General features: G+C 38.8%; 2 protein-coding genes and 1 pseudogene across 2 annotated transcripts in view; 1 reads left to right on the top strand and 2 right to left on the bottom strand.

Moving 5' to 3' along the window:
* Positions 1–5,816, bottom strand: part of LOC119532750 — a 32,612-nt pseudogene extending 26,796 nt beyond the window's left edge.
* Positions 5,682–22,812, top strand: part of TSPAN3 (tetraspanin 3) — a 28,287-nt gene continuing 11,156 nt past the window's right edge. Inside the window, exons 1-3 of the mRNA XM_037833331.1 lie at positions 5,682–5,943; positions 20,789–20,980; positions 21,218–21,292. Of these exons, the coding sequence (XP_037689259.1) occupies positions 5,881–5,943; positions 20,789–20,980; positions 21,218–21,292 (330 nt within the window). The 5' untranslated portion in view covers positions 5,682–5,880. The remainder of the gene's footprint in view (positions 5,944–20,788; positions 20,981–21,217; positions 21,293–22,812) is intronic.
* LOC119530894 (non-histone chromosomal protein HMG-17-like) lies at positions 6,027–16,023 on the bottom strand. Its single transcript, XM_037831588.1, has 2 exons — positions 15,764–16,023; positions 6,027–6,165 (listed from the first exon to the last, which is right to left on the bottom strand). Exons 1-2 carry the CDS (start codon positions 16,021–16,023, stop codon positions 6,027–6,029), a joined length of 399 nt encoding a protein of 132 aa, XP_037687516.1.

Raw genomic sequence — 22,812 nt, 5'->3', positions numbered from 1 at the left:
ATAATGGAATGAAGCTGTAAATCAATAACAGGCAGAGAACTGGAAAATCCACAACCATATGGAAGTTAAATAATACACTTAAACAATCAGTCAAAGAAGAAATTGCAAGGGAAATCAGTAAATATCTTGAGACAAATGAAAATGAGAACACAATATATCAAAACTAATGGGAGGCAGCAAAGGCAGTGCTGAAATGGAGATTAGTAGCTCTAAATGCTTACATTAAGAAAGAAGAAAAGGCTAAAACCAAAGACTTAACTGTACATCTGGAAGAAATAGAAAAAAAACAGCAAACTAATCCCAAAGCAAACAGAAGGAAAGAAATAATGAAGATTAGAGTAGAAATAAATGAAATTGATAATTTAAAAAACAATAGAGATCATTAACAAAACCAAAAAAATGATTCTTTGAAAAGATCAATAAAATTGACAAACCCTTAGCCATACTGACAAAGAAAAAATGAGAGAAGATGCAAATAAATAAAATCAGAGGGGGAACATTAGTACTGACATCACAGGAACATAAGAGTATAAGATGAACAACTGTATGACAATAAATTAGACAACCTAGATGAAATGGACAAATTCTTAGAAACACATGAACAACCTACACTGACTCTAGAAGAAATAGAAGATTTCATCAGACCAGTTACAAGTAAAGAGATAGAATCAGTCATCAAAAACCTTCCAACATTGCAAAGCCCAGGAACAGATGGCTTCACAGGTGAATAAGAAGAATCAGTACCAATCTGCTCAAACTCCTCCAAAAAACAGAAGAGGGAAAACTACCTAACTAATTCTATGAGACCAACATCACCATAATACCAAAGGCAGAAAAGATACTGCAAGAAAAGAAAATTACAGAACAATTTCTTTTATGACTATAGATGCAAAAATTCTCAACAAAATACTTGCAAATCAAATCTAACATCACATTAAAAGAATTATACACCTTGATCATGTGGGGTTTATGCCTGTGTTCCGGTTTGCTAGAGCTGCCATTATGCAAAATTCCAGAAATGGATTGTCTTTTACAAAGGATTAAAACATGGCTTTTGGGGGGATATAATATATCCAAACTGGCACACCCAGGAATGCAAGGGTGTTCAACACAAGAAAATCAATTAATGTAATATACAACATTAACGAAATGAAGGGGAAAAAACACATGATCAACTCCATTGACATAGAAAAGGCATTTGACAAAATGCAGCATCTTTTCTGGATAAAAACACATAAAAAATAGGAATAGATGGAAACATACTGTATTAGTTAGGGTTCTCTAGGGAAACAGAATCAATGAGAGGTGTCTCTGATTATCAAATTTTAAAAGTGACTCACGCAACTGTGGGTATGCACGAGTCCAAATTCTGTAGAGCCGTCAACAAACTGTCAACTCCAAGGAAGATATCCGATGAACTCCTTAGGAAACGAACCGGCAACTTCGACGAACTCCTCAGGAAATGAACTGGGATCTTCGACAAACGTGTTCGATGAACTCCTCAGGAAACGAACCGGCAACTTCAGGAACTCCTCAGGAAATGCTTCACTGGGCAGCTGAAGAAGAAGTGAAGGTCCTCTATCTGTCTTGCTTATAAGTCTTCAACTGATTAATCAACTGATTAATTGGATCAAATCCAGCCAATTGCATTCTCTCATTGTGGAAGGCATGCCCTTTGATGAGTCATCAGTCACAGCTGCAGTCAATTGACTGATGATCCAATAAACCAGCCTGTTGGTTTATCAACCAGCCTCAAACGTCCTCACAGCAATTGTTAGGCCAGTGTTTGCTTGACCAGACAGCTGGGTCACCTGGCCAAGTTGACACATGAACCTAACCATCACACATACTTAACATGATAAAGGGAATACAGGAAAAACCCACAGCTAACATCATACTCAATGGTGAAAGACCAAAAGATTTCCTTCTAAGATGTGGAACAAGATGAGGATGGCCATAGTTACTACTGTTATTAAACATTGTTCTGGAAGTTCTAGCCAGAGCAGTTAGGCAAGAAAAAGAAATAGAAGTCATACAAATCAGAAAGAAATAGTAAAACTTCCACTATTTGTAGATGACATGGTCCTATATCTAGAAAGTCCCCAAAATCGACAATAAAGCTACTACAGCTAGTAAACAAATTCAGCAAAGTGGTGGGGTACAAGATCAACATGCAAAAATCAGTAGTTTCTATACAGTAGTACTGAGCAATCTGAGGAGGAAATCAAGAAAAAAGATTCCATTTACAACAGCAACTAAAAGAATCAAGTGTCTAGGAATAAATTTCGCCAGGGATGGAAAGGATTTGTACACAGAAAACTACAAAACATTGCTAAAAGAAATCAAAGAAGACCTAAATAAATAAAATAAATAAAATAGAAGGGCATTCTCTGTTCATGGATTGGAAGACTAAATATCATTAAGATGTCAATTCTACCCAAAATGATTCATAGATTCAATGAAATCCCAATCAAAATTCCAACAGCCTTCTTTGCAGAAATGGAAAAGCCAATTATCAAATTTATTTGGAAGGGTAAAGGGCCCTGAATAGCCAAAAATATCTTGAAAAAGAAAAACAAAGGTCGAGGACTCTCACTTCTTGACTTTAAAACATATTACAAAACTACATTGGTGAACATAGTATGGTATTGGCCCAGGATGGACATATTGAACAATGGAATCAAATTGAGAATTCAGAAATAGACCTTTACATCTATGGCCAATTGATTTTTGACAAGGCTCCCATGTCCACTCTACTGGGATAGAATTGTCTCCTCAACAAATGATGCTGGGAAAATGGATATCCATATGCAAAAAAATGAAGGAGGACCCCTGTTCTAGTTTGCTAATGCTGCAGGAGTGCAAAACACCAGAAACAGATTGGCCTTTACAAAAGGAGGTTTATTTGGTTACACAGTTACAGTCTTAAGGCCATAAAGTGTCCAAGGTAACACATCAGTAATTGGGTACCTTCACCGGAGGATAGCTCCTCTCTCAGTTCCAGTGCGTTCTTCAGTGTCCCTCTTGGCTGTAGCAAGCCTGCTCCTTCTGTCTGAGCTTATATAGTGCTCCAGTAAACGAATCAAGGCTCATGCTGAATGGGCAGGGCCACACCTCCATGGAAACTATCCAATCAGAGTTATCACCCACAGTTGGATGGGGCGCATTTCCATGGAAACAACCTAATCCAAACGTTCCAACTTAATCCCCACTAATATGTCTACCCCACAAGATTGCATCAAAGAATATGGCTTTTTCTGGGGGACATAATACATTCAAACTGGCACAACCCCTATCTCACACCCACAGAAATTAACTCAAAATGGATCAAAGACCTAAATATAAGAGCCACAGTTATAAAATTCCTAGAAGAAAATATAGGGAAGTATCTTCAGAATCTTGTGTTGGCAGTGGTTTCTAGAACTTTACACCCAAAGTTCAAGCAACAAAAGAAAAAATAGATGAATGGATCCTCCTCAAAATTAAAAACTTTTGAGCATCAAAAGACTTTATCACAAAAGTGAAAAGACAACCTAGTCAATGGGAGAAAATATTTGGAAACCACATATCCCATAAGGGTTTAATATCCAGAATATATAAAGAAATCCTACAACTTAACAATAAAAATACAAACAACCCAATTTAAAAATGGTCAAATGACATGAACAGACAGTTTTCCAAAGAGGAAATACAAATGGCTAAAAGCACATGAAAAGATGCTCAACATCACTAGTTATTAGGGAAATGAAAATCAAAACCAGAAAGAGGTATCAGAGCACACCTACTAGAGTGCTGTATCAAAAAACGGAAAACTGTAGGTATTGGAGAGGATGTGGGAAGCTAAGTAAAGAATTACCATATGACCCGGCAATCCCTCTATAAGGTATATGCCCAAAAGAATTGAAAGCAGGGATGTGAACAGACATTTACACACTAGTGTTCACAGTAGCATTATTCACAATTGCTTAAAGATGGAAGCATCCTAATTGTCCATCAACTGATGAATGGATAAACAAAATATGGTATATACATACATTGGAATATTATTTAGCCATAAAAATAATGAAGTCCTTATACATGCAACAATATAGATGAATCTTGAAGACATTTATGCTGAGTGAAATAAGCCAGACACAAAAGGAAAATATTGCATGATCTCACTGATATGAACTGATTATTATAAGCAAACTCATAGAGTTAGAATCTAGAATATAGGTTACCAGGGTATAGACTGGGGTTAGAAAATGGGGAATCAATGTTTAATTTGTACAGAATTTATATTTAGGTTGATTGTACAGGTTTGGAAATGGATGATGGTGATGGTAGCACATTATTGTGAGTGTAATTAACAGCACTGAATTATAGAGGTGAATGTGGTTAAAACAGGAAACTTTAGGTCATATATGTTACTAGAATAAAAAAAGATAAAGCATAGGACTGTATAACAAAGTGAACTCTATTGTAGATAAGGGACTACAGTTTATAGTACAAGTATAAAATTGTTCTTTCATGAATTATAACAAATGTACAACACTAATACAAGTTGTTAATAATATTGTGGTATATGGAAAAAACAGCTAATGTAAACTATGGACATAGTTAATGGTACTATTTTAATCATTTTTATGCAATTTTAACAAAGGTAACTACTGTTAAAAAAATTAGTACAATTACAAAAAAGTGCTATCATCAATTGTAACAAATGTTCCACACCAATGCAAATTGTTGTTGGTGGGGTGATGTACGGGAATCTTGTATTTTACGCATGAGTAGTCTGTGAAACCCACAACTTCTCTAATAAAAAAGTTAAAATAACAAAACAGAAGACGTTTCAGTAATGTAAGACTTGTTCCAAAATGTACTGCCCTGGAATAGCCTTGATGTCCTGCCTTGCCCTCAACCACACACCCACGTAAACATGTGTCCACCTTGCCAATCCCATCATCGGCTTTTCTCCTTGTGAAAGGTAGCCTAGCACCTGGCATAATTAGTCCCCCATAAATATTTGTTGATGGGTCACTGCAATTCTCTCTGCCTAATGACATACCTCTAGTCAGGAAAATCTCTGGTAAGGGAGAAATTAGTGTCTCCGAACTTCCTAGGGGAGAACAGCCTAGGTAGAAAGAGCCCTATGGCCTCTGCGCCATCTATGATGCTGGCATAGTATCTTTTTTTTTTTTTTTTTTTGAAATAAATTCAAACTTACAGGAACAGTTGCAAAAACAATACAAAACCCATACACAGAACTCCAGCATACCCTCCCCCGATACCCGGATCCACAACCTTTAACATCCTGTCACGCCACCATTTCTTTCTTTCCCTCCCTCCCTCCCTCCCTATCATCCATCATCTATTGCTCTGTCTTCTGAACACATGAGAGCAAGCTACACACATCCTTGAACAAACAACGTAATTCACATATACAATTCCCATGAACAGGATCATTCTTTTATGGCATAGTATCTTAACAGGAGCTTAGTAGGAGGGGAGTGGGCCTGGTTCACCAGAACCTCTCTAATGGACCATACAAGGGAGTCCAAAGGCCAAGAAAACGCGCTGAACTTTCGGCGCCTTTAAAAGGCGTGGCCTCTCTGCTGTGGTCGCTGGAGTGATTGACTGATGCGGCTGGTTTGGCCGCCGGGGGCGGGACTCCGTTGCTAGGGAGCGGCGCAGAGGCCTTTGGGGGATTGCGGCGGCTGCGCGAAGGATCTAGGCACCTGCCCGGGCTCGCGCTTCGCGACTGAGCCGGGGCTGCGGGGATCGCTGCTCAGGCCGCGCAGTTCACGCAGTTTCCAGTGGGGAGGTGCCGCCGCCATTGCCGCCTCGCTCGGTGAGCGCGGCTCCGCTCGCCGAGCTGGGCCTCCGCGGGCCGCCGGCACCATGGGCCAGTGCGGCATCACCTCCTCTAAGACCGTGCTCGTCTTTCTCAACCTCATCTTCTGGGTAAGCGGGTCTGGCGGACGGGGAAGGGCTAGGAGCCGGCAGCGTGGACCGGGGGAGGCCTCGGCTGAGGGGCCCGTCGGGGGCTAGGCCGGGGCCTGGCGCTTTTGGGGGTCGCGGCGGCGAGCCCGGGGAGATGGCAGGGCCTTGCGGCTTAGGCGCGGGGAGGGCCCGGTCAGGGTCCCGGAGACCGCTTCGCTAGCGGTCCAGGGCGAGACGAAGACCCTGGATATGGAGAGCGGCGAAGGGAAACCCTCAGGCACTTTCTGCGGCCTCGGTACTCGGGCCCGACGCCCGGGACTCTTGGCTCCTTGCCAGACTCTCCGCGTCGAGGAGGTTTTTAGGCTGAATCTCCTCTCCTGGAGCAGCTTGCTGGGCAGAAAGCTCTCATTGCAGATTCTTTAAGTATTTCAGGTTCGAAACAGGATATTCCCAAAGGGTCAACTCCGCTTTCTTTGTCAGGGCGCAGAGCTCGGTAGAAACAGTGGCAGCCCCAAGGCATGTGAGCAAACGGTGCAGATTTGCGGGGACGCTATTGAGTCAGGGGTGAGGGGTTTTGACTTAGGGCTCTTTGTGTGTGAAGAACTGGTTGGTCATCAGCCCAGGAAACCGAAGGATTTCAACTTTAGAAGCCAACTAGTCTTCTGCCCAAGAAAATCAATTTACTTGTTTTGGTCATGGTTATGGGCAGCTGAGGTTATAAACCTCGGTTAAATGTGATTTGGATGTCACAAGATTTTGAAAGGGATGAGTTCACGTTCATTTAAAGGTGGCTTATAAATTTTCTTTGGACATGTAACCACTCCATCTTAATGAGGTCCTTATCTCAGCAGAGACTTTGTAATAACTTGTGTTGTTCCTATCAGTCTCTCCACCCTGCACTCTCTCTGGACCTTGCACCCGGATAAATCTTAAGCATTTCCTCCATCACATTACTTTCTGTTACATTTCAAAAATAATAATAACACAATAACAACAAAAATAACAAGAAAACTTCAACTGTAATAGAAGGTTCGTGCTCCTCTACCTGGTTTTAGAACCAGAGTTCTCTGTCTGGTTCTAAATCACCTTTCCTCCCTGCTCACCCTTCATTTTCCTAAACACTTGCTGCCCTGGGCAAACTTACGTGTCCAGTCCCCAGAACACTCCTTGAACAGCTGGGCTTTCCATACTTTTTCTCCCCATCCTCACTGATCCCTATTCAACTTCTCCCTATTCAACACAGACACACCTGTTCTGGAAAGAATCCTTTCTTTCCTACCCTGCCTACCAAAGGATGAAACCTCATGTCCTGACTGCTGTAGCATAGGATAGTTATATATAGTAAGGCATTTGCTACATACAGGCATTACTGTAGAGATTTTTAGGGTATTTATGGTGTGAAGGAAAGAGTTCTGACTGGTACCTGTTCAAAATCACCCTGGTGACATTGGGGTTTCCATGGTTTCTTCTTTTTCAATCAGAATAGTGTTTGAAGTACAGACCTTTTTTAATGGGAAAAGAATTTTTAAGAATCCCGAAATCAGAAACCCTATAATACCTTAATTCAGTGAAGGAAGTTTTGGTGAACTTCCGCTGTGCCTTTCATAGTGGGTTATTGCCAAGACTGAAATCATACTTTGTGGTAAAAACACCTTTTATCTGGGTTAGTCGGATAGTAAAGTTTTTGTGAGCTATCATAAGGAAGTTAAACAGACATGTATGGAAAAAAATTGTGGCATAGAGCAGGATTAGTGCAACATAACTAACAAGGAAACAGCTTTAGATGTGTCTCCTGCCACATGATGAGTTAGTGACAAACTATTGAAATTGGTCGATGATAGTATTGATAACTAACATTTGAGTGCTTAGTATAAGCCAGACACTGTGCTAAGCATTTTACACAGAGTATCCCCACAGCAAATATATCTGGCAGGGAATATTATTGTGCTTATTTTAGAGGTGGAGGGCATTAGGTTTCCTGAGTTGAAGTAGCACACCCAAGGTGTGGCAGAGCCAGTGTTCAAACCTAGGTTGTCCCATACTGGAGAACCTTTGACATTAGAGCAAGGTGTGATTTCAAAAGATTTGGAAAGGGGAAGGGACCTGTTAGGCTAGGTTAGAGAGTCACTTTCTTCAAAATATACTGATTTAAACCTTGATTAGGACCTGTGTCGGCATTTAAAGTACACTATTTAACTTGTCTGTTAAAAAAATTGGGGTCATTATGAGGAAGTACATAAAGCAAATGTTAACCGGGTCTCTCTGGGAATTTGTAATGCGTTGTTCATTTCTAATAAGTGTATTCATATTTAGTGACCCACTCTCCCTTCCCCCCTTTTAGTGTCTTGAAATCTACAGGTGGAAGAATAAACATTTCCTATTTAGAGCATATCAGAAGTTTATCTAGGTTCCTTTGGGCAACTTTAGCAAAAAATTTTTAACACTCTTGCACTGGGTTTTAACTGTCAGATGGTAATGACTGATTGTGGCTAAGTGTTAAAGTATAATTGCTTTGGCAAGATCTTTAGACAACACCTTTTTTATGTCTTGATATCCTGGTTCACTTCGCAGTTTGTTCTGTGAGCTGTGATGTGAAAATAGATGTACATGGAATACTGAAACTTGGCACTAAATGAGCTAATGACATCCAAAATTGTTAAAGTTGGTTTGGTCTAGATTGTCTGTGGAAAGGCAAAAACTAAAAAGATAGAAACAATCATTTATAAAATCCTGAAGGTTGTCATAATGGGAATAGAGAGCTCCTCAACAAATTCCAGAATATTAGGGCTTGCATATTGAAAGATAATTTTGCACTACATGGATTTCTTGGTTTTTATGGAGTGGTGTAGCTTTAAATGTAATTGTATTAGATCACGAAACCACTGATGATTTGTGAAGAAGTTTAGGGATGTTCGAGGTACAGTACTAAAATTTGAAGGCTATTGGAAAAAAACATTTACTTGCCTCTTCTATAAACTGTGCCTTTGTACCAAGGTCAGATAGCGGTCTAAATTTAGACAGGAGGCCTTGTCTAAAACAAGTTTAAATCAGTACTTTCAAATTTTCATGTTTTTAATCTGGCAAGTTAATTGAGTACTGCATCAGATTACCTTTATTTTTTCTGTACTATGAGAAAAAACTATTGTCTAATATTTATTTTGCTTATATGTGTCTTAGGCATTATAGGGACTACCAGAGAAATGGAAGCTTTGTCCATGTTTCTAGAGTTTAAAATCTGACATATCTGTTTAGGCTGTTGTTTTTCATCTGCATGAGAGGTGATAGTAACACTAAAACACCTATAAAGTGGGAAAGACCACAAGAAAGTTAGACACTTTTTGAATGCCTACAGAAATAACTTCAGAATGTGGCACCTTCATTAATCATCATTCAGTCATGTATAAATAACCTATACATACAGATAGTTTTTAAAAGCCAAATATAACCCTTGAAATTTATTCCTCCCTTTAAAAAAAGGACTTTTCACATCACATTCCCTTCTGTGAATGTATATAATTAAGGAAAATTGCTTTGTTAAACAAATAACCACAGATATTTGGGTATCTCCTTTGTGCCTATATTGTTGCTAACGTGCTGAAAAAGAGTGATGCTCCCTGTACTCACAGAATTTTCTTTCTGGTAGAGGAAGACAATTAAAAAAGAAACAAGAAAAATATGAGATAGTGATGTGTTATATGGAGAGTTAAAACAGGGTGATATGATAGAGTGATTGGGTAGCTTTAGATTGGTAAAAGAGACTTCTCCAAGGAGGTGAAATTTAATCTGGAGTACAAGGAGCTGGTTTGGGGGGTGCTTTGGGAGAGGTGGGAAGCATTCAGGGCTGGGGGAACAGCTTATGGGCCCTAAGGCAAGAATATACTTGGCATGTTCAAATTACCAAAAGGTTTAACTATACCTTCATGCTCTTGTTCAAAAAATAAAAATTTATAATGAACTATTTCAAGTGTTTTCCCACTTGTCCCAAATCTCCTTATACATATTTGGTGTTTTCTAGCACATCCTACACATTTGAGTTGGTAATTTGTTTCCCTACCTCCTGTATTTCTCCCAGGAGAACAGTGAATAACTGTTCTGACAAAAAATGGAACACACCTTCAGTTAGCAGATTATTTTTCTCTAGTTTTACAATTCTCTAAAAGGAAAGCTAACTTTGTCAGTAAGCAAGTCATGTTTGGGTGTACCTAACTAGGAGATGTATCAAGTTTCTATAGAATATAGGTATTTGATATATAACTTATTTCTTAATGTGTCTATGACAGTTAAGAAAATGGATGTTTCCAGTCTACTGCATTCTTAGCACCTATCCCCTGACCGAGTGCCTTGTGTCCCTGAGTAATCATTAATGGAAAGAACTCCTAACATTGTGAACTTGGAATGAGCAGGGCTGCCATATGAAGGAACGCTCTCTTCAGTTGCAATTTCAGAAATGGGTTGTTTATTAGAAAACTAGGATGCTTATCATGCTTTGAGATATTTTAATGAATTTTATTCCATTAGATCCATTTAAGGTTAAGTTTTTTTGCAGTTTATTCCATAAAATTTACACTTGCACCAAACAAGTATATCCGAAAAATCATTCACTTAGTAAATGTTTTTTGAACGTCTACGCTTTATCTGTTTCTGGGTAATACAAAGAATCAAAAGACATAGCCCCTGCTGTCAACAGCTAATGATATGGGGTGCAGGCAGACAGGCAGAATCATGTTGTTCTTCATTGAATTTCATTTCTAGGTGCATCTCTCCCCACAAACTTTATGCTTGTGGACATTTGGAGTCCTCCTCTTCCTCCTCCCCTCTGCCTCTTCCTCCCCCTTCTCCCTTCCTGCCTTCCTTTTAATAGTTTGAGAGTCAGTAAATGAGAAAAATTGTTTGGATTTATGTGCTTTTTATCTAAACTGGGTCTGTAGTAACTGCTGACATATTTATCTTACATTGTTGTTGTTACTCATGAAACATATGACAAACTGTAATGTTATAAAGTATAATTGCCCCAGGCCTTTACAGTAATAATTGACTGTATTTACAGCTAGAGTAGGTTCAAATATTAGAGTATAGAGACAGAAGGTCTCAAAGAAAATGCATGTCTAAATTCTATGCTTCTCAGGTCTGAAAATAGCCAATTTCCATGCTGTTACAATAATCTGATATTGGCACCTGAACTTTTGGGTCTCTTAGCTGGCAGGTGTAAATTGGGTTAAATATAACAAATTTGTTAAGCAGAATAAACAATTGTAAAAAACAGAATATAGAAAAAATGAAAATAGGGCAGAATTGAGGAGCATAACCGTTGGAATGTTATCAGAGTAATAGTTTAAAAGGATTTTATTTCTCCTTTAAGAATAATGGCGGAGAGGAACCTAAGATGGCGACTAGGTGAGACAGGGCAAAAAAACACCTCCGTGAAAAATACTAGATAAAAACCAGAAAGTGACCCAGAACACCACTGCCAGTGATGCACCAGACGGACAAGGTCTGCTAAATCCACAGGGAATGTGTATTTGGTGAAACCAGGAGCCTGCATTCTGAAACGAGTGAGTGAGCTGGCTGAAAGTCCCACAGCCACACTGTGGTGTGGAGAAACAGTGGGCTGGCGTTTGGAGACGGACTAGTTCTTTAAAAAAAAAAGCCTGGGAGTGGCTGCAGATACGATGGGGAGAGCCGCGCAGTGAAGCACAGCGGGAGCAGGCTGGGCTAACACTTCGGTGTCTGGCATGGAGGATACCCCTTCTCACACCTGCTGCTGATTGTCTCGAGACCAGTGGAGCAGAGGGGAGCCAAAAGGAGAAAGAAAACTGCATTTCTTGCAGCCGTCTCCCCAGCGGGTGGGGGACGCTCCTGCCCAGGGCCAGACCCACAGCCCAGAGCCGCGCCAAGAAACCCAGTGTGATGGGGACTCTTTCCAGCAGCACTACACACAAGCCACAATATCGGCTGTGGACAGTGGCCTTTAATACACCCACGGCTGATTGTCCTGGAGCTGGGAGGGCGGAGCTGTGCGAAAAGGGGGAAGTTAACGTATCCCATTCAACCATCTTTGAAGCGGGTTGGGAGCGCCCCTGCATGGCCCAGCGACCCAGGGCTTCCCTGGCGGGCCGGCGCGCTCTAGTGACGTGGCGCAGCCCTCCCTCAGCAGAGGTCCTGGAAGAGCACAGCTGGGAAGGGGGAACCGCTCGGAAATCCCAGGGACCCTATACGAATACCAAGGACTTGTGGGTCAGCGGCAGAGACAATCAGTGGAAAGACTGAAATGAAGGCTTAGGCTCCGGCAACAGCCTTAAATCTCCGTGAACACCTGGGAGGTTTGATTATTAAAGCTGCCCTGCCTGCCTCACCACCCAGACACACGCCCCACATTCAGGGCAGACAGCACCAGCAACACACCCAAACTTGGTGCACCAGTTGGACCCCACAAGCATCAGACCCCCATACACCACAAAGACAAAGTTGGGAGATCTGACTTGAGGAGAATAGGTGACTCACGGATGCCATCTTCTGGTTAGTTAGAGAACGAGTACGCCACTAAGCTGTAGATCTGTCAAATTAGGGATCAAGTAAAGGAAATGGCAAAGGCTAAAAACAACAGAAAATCTTAAAGCATATGATAAAACCAGATGATATGGAGAACTCAAACCAAAACACCCAAATCAAAAGATCAGAAGACACACGGTACTTAGCACAATTAATTGAAGAATTACAGACAGGCAACAAGGGCTCAGGATATAAAGGACATGAAGAAGAGCATGGCACAGGATATAAAGGACATAAAGAAGACCGTAGAAGAGCATAAAGAAATTGCAAGAGTAAATAAAAAAATAGAAGATCTTGTGGAAATAAAAGAAACTGTTGGCCAAATTAAAAAGACTCTGGATACTCATAATACAAGATTAGAGGAAGTTGAACAGCAACTCAGCCTCCTCGAGGACCACAGAACAGAAAATGAAGGAACAAAAGAAAGAATGGGGAAAAAAATCGAAATGGATCTCAGGGATATGATAGATAAAATAAAACATCCAAATTTAAGACTCATTGGTGTCCCAGAAGGGGAAGAGAAGGGTAAAGGTCTAGAAAGAGTATTCAAAGAAAGTGTTGGGGAAAACTTCCCAAACCTTCTACATAATGTAAATACACAAATCATAAATGCCCAGCGAACTCCAATAGAATAAATCCAAATAAACCCACTCCAAGACATATTCTGATTAGACTGCCAAATACTGAAGATAAGGAGCAAGTTCTGAAAGCAGAAAGAGAAAAGCAATTCACCACATACAAAGGAAACAACATAAGACTAAATAGTGACTACTCAGCAGCCACCATGGAGGCGAGAAGGCAGTGGCATGACATATTTAAAACTCTTGAGAGAGAAAAATTTCCAACCAAGAATACTTTATCCAGCAAAACTCTCCTTCAAATTTGAGGGAGAGCTTAATTTTTTCACAAACAAATACTGAGAGATTTTGCTAATAAAAGACCTGCCCTACTTCAGATACTAAAGGGAGCCCTACCGACAGAGAAAAAAACTGAGGGATTTCACCACCAGTAGATCAGTCCTATAAGAAATGCTAAAGGGAGTTGAGCAGGCTGAAAGGAAGGGACACTAAACAATTGACTGAAACTACATGAAGAAATAAAGAGTACCACTAAAGATCACGTGGTAAATATAAATGCCAGTACTACTGTATTTTTGATTTGTAACTCCACTATTTACTTCCTACAGGATCTAAAATACATAAAGTGTAATGATAAATCAGTGGTTTTGGACTCCATGTAAAATATGTAATTTTTGACAAGAACTACATAAAAGTGGGGGAATGAGGGAGTATAGGAACATAAACTATGTGTCATATTGAAGTTAAGTAGGTATCAAAGAAAAAGAAGATTGTTATAGATTTAAGATGTTAAATTTAAGCCCCACGGTAAACACAAAGAAAGTATCAGAGAATGACCATAGAAATGAAAAGTAGGGAAACTTCTAGAAAGGGATGGTGGGAAGTTGATAGCATTGCAACATTCTAAATGTGATTAATCCCACTAATGGAATGCTAGGGAGGGGGTGGAATGGGAAGATTTAGGCTGTATATATGTTTCCACAATTGAAAAAAAAGACTGTCTAAATAGATGACAATTAAATGCCAAGGATGATCCTGGATGGGATCTGAGGATGGAGGAGAGGAGGCTCAAAGGGATGCAGATGGGACATAAGGGGGAAAAAAAAGAAAATATGGAATGTAAGCTTTGTATCAAGGTTGAATTTCTTGGACTTCTTAGCTGCATTTAATGGGATTGCATAAAAGCATGTTCTTGTTCATGGGAAATGTGTATGTGAATTATATTGTTTTTTCAAGGATGTGTGCAGCTTGCTCTCATATGTTCAGAAGACAGAGCAATAGATGATGGATGATAGGAGGGAGAGAGATAGGGAGGGAGAGAGGGAGGGAGGGAAAGAAAGAAAGAAATGGTGTGACAGGATGTTAAAGGTGGTGGATCGGGGGAGGGGGGTCGGGGTAGGCTGGAATTCTATGTATGGGGTTTGTACTGTTTTTGCAACTGTTCCTGTAAGTTTGAATTTATCTCAAAATAAAATTTCTTATAAAAAAAAGAATATTGGTAATAATAATGACAGTGATGATGAGGTTGGCAGAAGTAGCTTATTGTCAAACTTTTGTCCCCAAATAGAATTTTTTTTAACTCATCTCCTTGAAAAGTGATATTTTTGAGAAAAGATAATGCATACTGAAAGAATCAGAATTGTGTTAGAAGAGATCATCAGAAAACATCTGAAGGATGAGTCTGAGCCATACAGACCCCAAGAAGAGTAATATAAATGTGGGAGATTGGCAGAAGTGCTTAAAACATTCAGAATTTAAGAGATGCCTATTTTATGTCAATGGTTATGGGCAGCTCTAGAATTAATTTGTGAGAGAACAACATAAAGTCTCAATTTCTGATGTAATTTTAAATATTTACTTTTCTGATTATGCAGGTAATAATTTTTTTTCCCAAGCCAAACTGTATCCAGTTTTATTAAAGATACTTTTCATAAACAATCATGGTATATGGTATTTCAGGCAGGATGTGGGCAGACAGTTGGTAACAGTGTACAACAACTTTCAAACTCCCTTCTTCAGTGGACTACCAAAATCAGAAAGCCACTATAAAACCCAATGAAGTCTTCATTTGAGGCTCTCAGCAGGGAAAGTTCAGAGGGTTGATAATTCACATTTAGCAGTTGTTTAACAACTTTTCACAAGCCGACCCTGACTTTCAGGAAATGAAATGAAAACGGCAGAATTAACAGATTTAAGATCCACAGCCTAAACAAGGACTCTCTCCTCTTCTGCAAGGTGTCATCTCAGGGGCATCACTGGAAGGTCCACATTGCCTGGGATTCTGGTAACCAATTCTTTTGGGTTAGGTCCCAACAGGTTTAAGAAGTCAAGTCTTTGTTGATGGCTGAGAGGGAGAAGAGGACATGAGGACATAAAAACATATTTTAGTTTTTCCATACCATAAGGCATTTGTAACAAGGTGGCTAATGTGTGTCAGCATCAGGGAATCTCATCTCCTGGGAGTAAAGAGAAAGTCTCTCAAAATTAGAAGGGAAAGGTGTTTTCTCCCATCAGTCCAGCTTCAGAGAGACTATCGGTGACATTGGCCCCTTCCCCAAAAAACAACAAAGTGTTCTGTGTGCTAACAACATGGCTTAAAAAAAAAAAAAAGGAAAACAGAATTCTGCATTTTTCTAAAACTTGATTTAAAAAATAGTATTTCAAACTGTATGGTCACCAGAAGTACACAGTTAACAAAAATGCACACACTTCACTTGGCACCTGCAGCTTTCTGTGCCTGGTCTGTTTTGGCATCTCCACGTTCTGCAGGGTTATTCCCGTCCTTGCCAGTATCAGCTTTCCCTTTTTTCCCTTTAGGTACCTTCTTTCCCTTCTTTGCAGGGCCCCTTTTAGTCTTGGGTTCTGATTTTGGAGGAGCACGTTTAGCAGATAATCTTGCAGATCTTCTCTGTGGTTCATCTTGTACCTTGACTTTATCTTCTTTAGCATCCCCTTCAGCCTTTCTCTTGGGCATGGTGGTGACGGCGGTGGAATGTAGGCACTGGGTGTGGGGATGCAGCGCTGCACAGGCTTTGCTTGGTCCGGGGGTCGTTCTGGCCTCTTCCACATTTTTTTTGAAGATACTGCAAAGTTTAAAAAAAAAAAAAGTCACCCGTAATCCCACCACCCAGAGATAGCCAATATTAACATATTTTGATATGTTTTTAAATGTCTATATGTGATATATGTGTGTTTTTCCCCTAACGCACCTCACCATGGACAAATTATGCTTTAACAAAATATGTTAAGGACTATAATGTAACCATAAGTCTGGGTGCCAGGGTATTTATTATTAGTATTATTATTATTATTATTGTTTGTTTGTTGCTCTTATAATTTTGTTATCCTAACACTGTGATGAACATACCTTCTATACAAACCTTTTTTCTCACCTGACTTATTAAGGCTAGATTTGTAGAAGTGCAATTAGGAAATACAAAAGCATAAATGCTGAGGCTGATACACATTGCCAGATTGCCTTCCAGAAAGATTATTCTGTATTAATTTATACTTCTTGAGCCTGAGGGACCTTCTCTCTGTACCCTCAAAATAGTCTTTTTTTTTTTTCTTGATAGTTGATAAGAGTGAATGAAATATGCAGGTAGTTGATTTGGTAAAGGAGTAATTGTGTTTAATGACATCAACTATTTTTTCAGACTAAGAATTAAAACAAAACATGGTTGTACTAGAGAGTGCTTTTAGAATGCTAAAAGATTGTTGACAAGGTGGTTTTAAGACTCTGTTGGTGCATGAGGGTAGAATTTTGAGATGCTTTAAGAAATGCCCTGTATAGAATTACCAATGATTCTTCTCAGGAGAGAGGTGAGGTACATAAAAAACTAATATGACTGTACAGGGAGCTCTCTGAATTAAATGTTAAAAGATGTGTGCATGAAATGGTTTTCCGCTAATTTGTTTTCCTCTCTGCTTTCTGTTTTAAACATTGGCTTTCTTAAAGTACACAGCAGTTTTTCTCTTCTTGACTATTTTTCTCCAATGTTCCGTTCCCTTCTTTACCAGTTGACTCATTGAGGCAAAAATCACTCCAGAGGAAAAGTTCACGCAGGCAAACAGCAAGAACTTGTCACGCACTGTGCTTTAATTTTAGTTGCATTGACATCCAGATGGTCCCTCATCTTTATACTGTCCTGATTCTTGCTTATTCTATTCGAACCATCCATGTCTACTCCATACCACTGCAAGAAAATCACTGCTATTCTTTGCCTTATCTTCACTCAGATGTTCTGTGGGATGCTTCTACTTTCACGTTTCTAAATTTCCATATACTCTTTTGACAGCCCCCGCTTTGTAACAAGTCTGTCTCATTTTTAATATTGCCACATTCCAATGACAAGTTTTACTATGGTTGATGCACCCTCTTTCATTTCATATTTGTTCTTCCTAAAAAAAAAAAAAAAAGGAATTTAGTAGTTTTAAGGATTTTAGCGTTTCATCAGCTCATCTGATTCTTTCAGAGAGGATTTGCAAATTACCAAAAAACTTGTTTCTAAACGGTATAAAAAAGTCTTATGTAAGAATGAAAATTCTTATTTTAAAAGAGATTTCGTATTTGTTTATATGTAGAGGAAGGGTAAAAGGATAAAATGAAGTATCATACTTTTGGAAGTTATATACCTCTAAATTTTTATACAGAAGGCCTTTTTTTTTTTTTTTAGAGGAACAGCTTGGTGTCATGGCAAAAGCATTGGTGCTCCTGAAGTTTTAAAATTTTGTGATTTTATTTAGAACATGGGTTTTTAAAAGATTAAGAAGAGTGGTGTTTTTTTTTTTTGTTTTTTTGTTTTTAATATTTCTATAGTTTCAGTTCTCAGTTTTTCCCTTAAATTCCCCTTCATTCCTTTGTAAAAGGATGAGTATTTTTAGTAAACTGTCCTGGCACAAATCCTCTTTGTAGGCTCAGATTTTCTCAGTGATGATTAAAGCAGTTCAGCTGGTTCCAAGTTGTACATTTCATCTCCTCTCCTCTTTCACTCCTGGCACACACACCCCTTCCCATACCCACTCACCCCCACCCCACCCCCTGCTGCTTTGTCAGTAAAGCCCAGATCTTTGAGAGATCCCAGTCCCATCATGGCCCTTCAAAAGAGCGATTTAACCAAGCTTACTTGTTAGCCTTTCTGCTAGCCACGACTCCTTTATTAAGAATCTGACTACAAAGTCCTTACGCATACTAGTTCAGGATTACTTATAATCTTCCCTCCTTTTACCGTGCAGACTTTACCCTTTCCCCTGTTCCTTTGAATGTTTTTCACACTGATGACTGGATATCATTAAAGCAGTTGCTTATAGCTGCTTTTAGGTCGTCCGCTGTTGTTAGGACACCTGCTCTCTATTTTCAAAGTAACTGGTGTTACTTTGATTATGCAATTTAAGATAAAAACAACATATACAGAGATCATTAAAAGAGAATTTTGAAATTGCCTTCAGTTTAGGGAGCACAACCCCTATTTATAAGTAATTTTAATTTACAAGTAAATTGATAGTCTCATATCAGCAATCAGTGCAGTTTCCTCTTTGGTGTGTGCATGAGGCTTGCAACTAGTAAGTTGCTTCTCTATATGTAGTCAAATAGAGCTCTGTTACAAGTTCATCTCTCCTGTGTGAATTGGCTGTTGAGTGGTTTGCAGCCTGGAGAAAGAAACTGCTGAATCTATTAGATGAGAATAGGTACCTTTACAAATGGAATCTCCTCCTACCTTCTATTGCCTTTGTTACATGTCTAGTGATATCTACTGTTGGTTTTGTTTTCTGCCTTCTCTCAGTCTCATTTTCAGATGAGTGCCTCAGTCTGGGTTGAGGGTGACAGCCCTGGAAGTGTTTCACTTGGCCCGCTCCCAGACAGCACTGTCACTCATAGGCATCTCTTTAGATTGAAAACTCACCATTTTTTATCTAAAATATAAGTAGTTCTTCAGTGTCCTATGCTTCAGATTGTTGACATATATCTTTCAGTTTTATCTTGTTTTTATTCAAATTTATGTAGGCTAAAACTTTACTTACTAGAAACTCAAAAATGGAATTCATTTAAATTCAAACCTTTTAAGAAATAATATTACTTTTGGAGTAAGAAAAACTAAGACTTGAAAGGACAGAGAGGTGGCTAATGAAGACAAACGGGGAAATTTGATTATTTCATTAGGAATTCCTGCTAATTCAGTTTGATAGTGAAAAGTTTACTTTTGTAATATGTTGTGTACATGCATATATATACACATATATGTGAGTGTAAAAATACATATATATGTGTTTCTACATAACATCTTAACATTTACATAGTGAAAAATAAGTATTTGGTAAGTGTTAAGTAGTTCATGTACTTCTTTAAGTGCACAAAAACTATTAAGCTGTTTCTCCTCAAGCAGTTATTTCATTGGACTCTGAGGACCTTTGAGCAGGCATGGTTGCTGTAAGTGCAGTATTTATAATTATAATAGACAAACACAATAGGGATTCAGCAGCTGAGTTAAGTTGCCAGATAATGTTTGAATGGTGAACTAAAAACTATACACATTGGACTGAAGAAAAAGAAAAACATCTTATGATAGTGGGGAGAGGGTGATTTCAAGATAAGGGTAAGGTGAGGAGTCCTCCATGAATTTTGACCAGTATCTGCTATGTGTTACTGAGAGAGTGTGTGGTGCATTTGGGTATAACGGTTTTATGTTGTTCAGAGTGTATGAGGGGCAATTGATGAACTTTGAGGCTGAAAGATAGAGGAACAGCATAATTTGTCAAGGGCCTTATTTGCCTCATCTGTGGGTGCTGGGAGTAGTTAGTAAAGGATTTTAAACAAGCTAATATCTTGATCTGATTTGCATTTTTAACAAAAATAACCCTTATAATGTAGAGAACATATTAAGGGGCAGAGAGAATCAGCAAGTAAGATTTTTTTTAATGCATTTTATTGACATATATTCACACACCATACACACACTAGGAAAAAAAAAAAAAAAAAAAAAACCCACCAGCAAGTAAGATTTAGGGTGAACAATGATAAGGCCCAAATTAAGAGAGAAGGACTGCAGTGGGTTTTAAGAGAAGTTCCAGTGTTTTGGAAGTAGAATTGAAGGAGTTTGGTGATTGATGGGATATAGAAGTGGAGCAAGAGTATAGGATAACTCTTAGGCCTTTAACTGGAAAAATTAGTTGCTGAGATAGTAATATGAGAGGAAGACAAGATGGGGTGGGCATGAAGGCCAAGAGGGTTTGAGACAGATTGTGGGTGAGGTGTCTGTTGGACTTCCACATGAAAATTTGTAGGTCTGAGATGATAACTTTGACAGTGAGATATAATGACTAGTGAAGCCATAGCTAATATAGCCCAAGGACAACCTGGATAATGAGAAAATAGGGCCGAAGATAGAACCACTAACTTTTCAGAGTCTGGTAAAGAAGAGTCCATGAAGAGAATAAGAAAGTGAGCAGCTAGAGAAGTAAAAAGAAAACCAGCAGTGGAACCTCTTGGAAGCCAAAGGAAGAAAGATTTAAAAGAATATATATATTTTAAATTGCATACTTGCTTCCAAACTTTTCAACTTTATCTGTTAAAGAAGTGTTCTTAATAATGAATAATAGGAGACTTCACCTTTGCTGAAAAAAATCTACAAATTGATCTAAAAGGATGGGAAATCTCATTAAATTATAAATTAGAAACAGTAGGAAAACATTACTGGACAGGGCTTAGACCCTTGCCAATACTCTGACCTTGTTTTCTACAGGGAGCAGCTGGCATTTTATGCTACGTGGGAGCCTATGTCTTCATCACTTATGATGACTATGACCACTTCTTTGAAGATGTGTACACTCTCATCCCTGCTGTAGTGATCATAGCTGTAGGAGCCCTGCTTTTCATTATTGGACTAATTGGCTGCTGTGCCACAATCCGGGAAAGCCACTGCGGACTTGCCACGGTGAGTTAGCATCTCACTGACCACGTGTTGTCATAATATGCAGGAATATCTAATTTGTACTGTCGTTTCTTGAATTGAGCATGAAACTTCATAGATTTTTTGGCTTTTATGATTGAAACAGATCTAGCACTTGTTTTAAACTTCTAGCAGTCTCTCTGATCATTGTTTTTTATCAAGAGAGCATTTAAAGTTATTGCTTTTGTTTGTATTTAATTTTTTGCCAATATTTCCTTACAGTTTGTTATCATCCTTCTCTTGGTTTTTGTCACGGAAGTCGTTGTAGTGGTTTTGGGATACGTTTACAGAGCAAAGGTATGTTGTCTGCTATGAGTCACATAATGCTTTAAATGGTGTTTTAAGTGTTCCAAGTGAAGTAAAAAAAATTCATTTTATCAAGGTAGACATTTTCTTTTATTAGGTTAGTCAGTGCTTTAAATCTTTAAAGTTAATTAGAAATTATCTGCATATCAAGATTTCTGGTCTCATTTAATATAGCAAAGTGTTAATTCTGTTCTTGACTATAGATATTTATTTTCTTTAAATTATATTAGGATAAGCTGCAGATGAATAATTGGTCAGCTGAGAAGTTTATTCACATTTCCTCAGCCCGATATTCCCTAGATAGGAGAGGATAAATGTAAATTTTCTGATTTCTCTTTTAGAAGAAAATTGAGGATATCACTTTTGATTGTCTCTTTAAAAAAACATCTTGGCTCTGGACATAAAAGGTGCCTTTGAGTTGAGATTCTACCCTTTTTCCCTATCCTGAGGAGCAAGGGGCCCTGCCAACTTAGAACATCCCGGCAGCTGCTACCAGCCACTCCCGTCTTACCTCTCTTTCCTCTTTTTTGGTCATTCCCTCTTCTTTCCCCTTTCCTTTCCTTCTCTCCTGTCTTAATCTTGACTGCTTTTGCTTGTCTATCCCCAGTACCATTTAAGGCTAAACAGTCTGTTTTAAATTAATTTAGGTTTTACTTTAGAGCCATGATGAAAGTGTAATAGAACCATTCTCATTTACAGTTTTAAGTTAAAGACATATACCAACTAAATAGTAAAACCATTGATAGCATAAGGTACCATGCTGCAGCCATGCCAAAAAAAAAAAAAGGAGAAGTAATGGATTAGGTGCCTATCTGTGATCTGGTTATCGACTTTATAGTCTCATCACATCACTGACATTATTACCAAATAAGTCTCTTCATTTTAGAGGGGTGAGGAGAATCTGGTGCAAGGAAACTTCGTTAAGTGACACTTATTTGCCACTGTAGTCATTGTCAGCAAGGAATTACAAAGAGTTTATTTCCTATCTCCTCTTTGACGTACATTGAATTGCAGTTTTCTCAGAAAGTGCCATTTCTAAGGGCTTTTTTTTAACCTGCTGATTATTTTTGCATATTTAGCTTAGTTTACATATTGCATAAGTAAAATGGAAATGTTGGTATTTGTCCTAAAAGTATCTTGTGGGGGCTTTGAAGTTGTTTTATTTTTACCTCCATTAAGAAAGGAAAAAGTAGGTCCTTTTGAAAAAAGAAGGTAGTCCATCAATAATGTAGTATATCTATCCCAGGGCTCAACTGCTCTCTCCCTCTTGAATAGATTGTTAGTCTGCCATCTTGCACACAGCTTTCTCTTTGAATGCTTTTAATCCACATGGTATATGTCTGAATTTTTACCTGTCAGTCTGAATCTATGTTGATGCAGGAAGGGGGAAAATTTTTTTTCTTATAAGAAATTCACAGAAATATTTGGCAGCTTAAAAACATGTCATTTAGGTATTTTAACTGGAGCTTTGACTACTGTTACTTTGTACCAGTGTTTTTGAGGGACTGAAT

This window comes from Choloepus didactylus, chromosome 4 (assembly GCF_015220235.1).
Source record: "Choloepus didactylus isolate mChoDid1 chromosome 4, mChoDid1.pri, whole genome shotgun sequence".
Lineage (NCBI taxonomy): Eukaryota > Metazoa > Chordata > Mammalia > Pilosa > Megalonychidae > Choloepus > Choloepus didactylus.
This window is presented reverse-complemented; position numbering and strand designations above follow the sequence as displayed.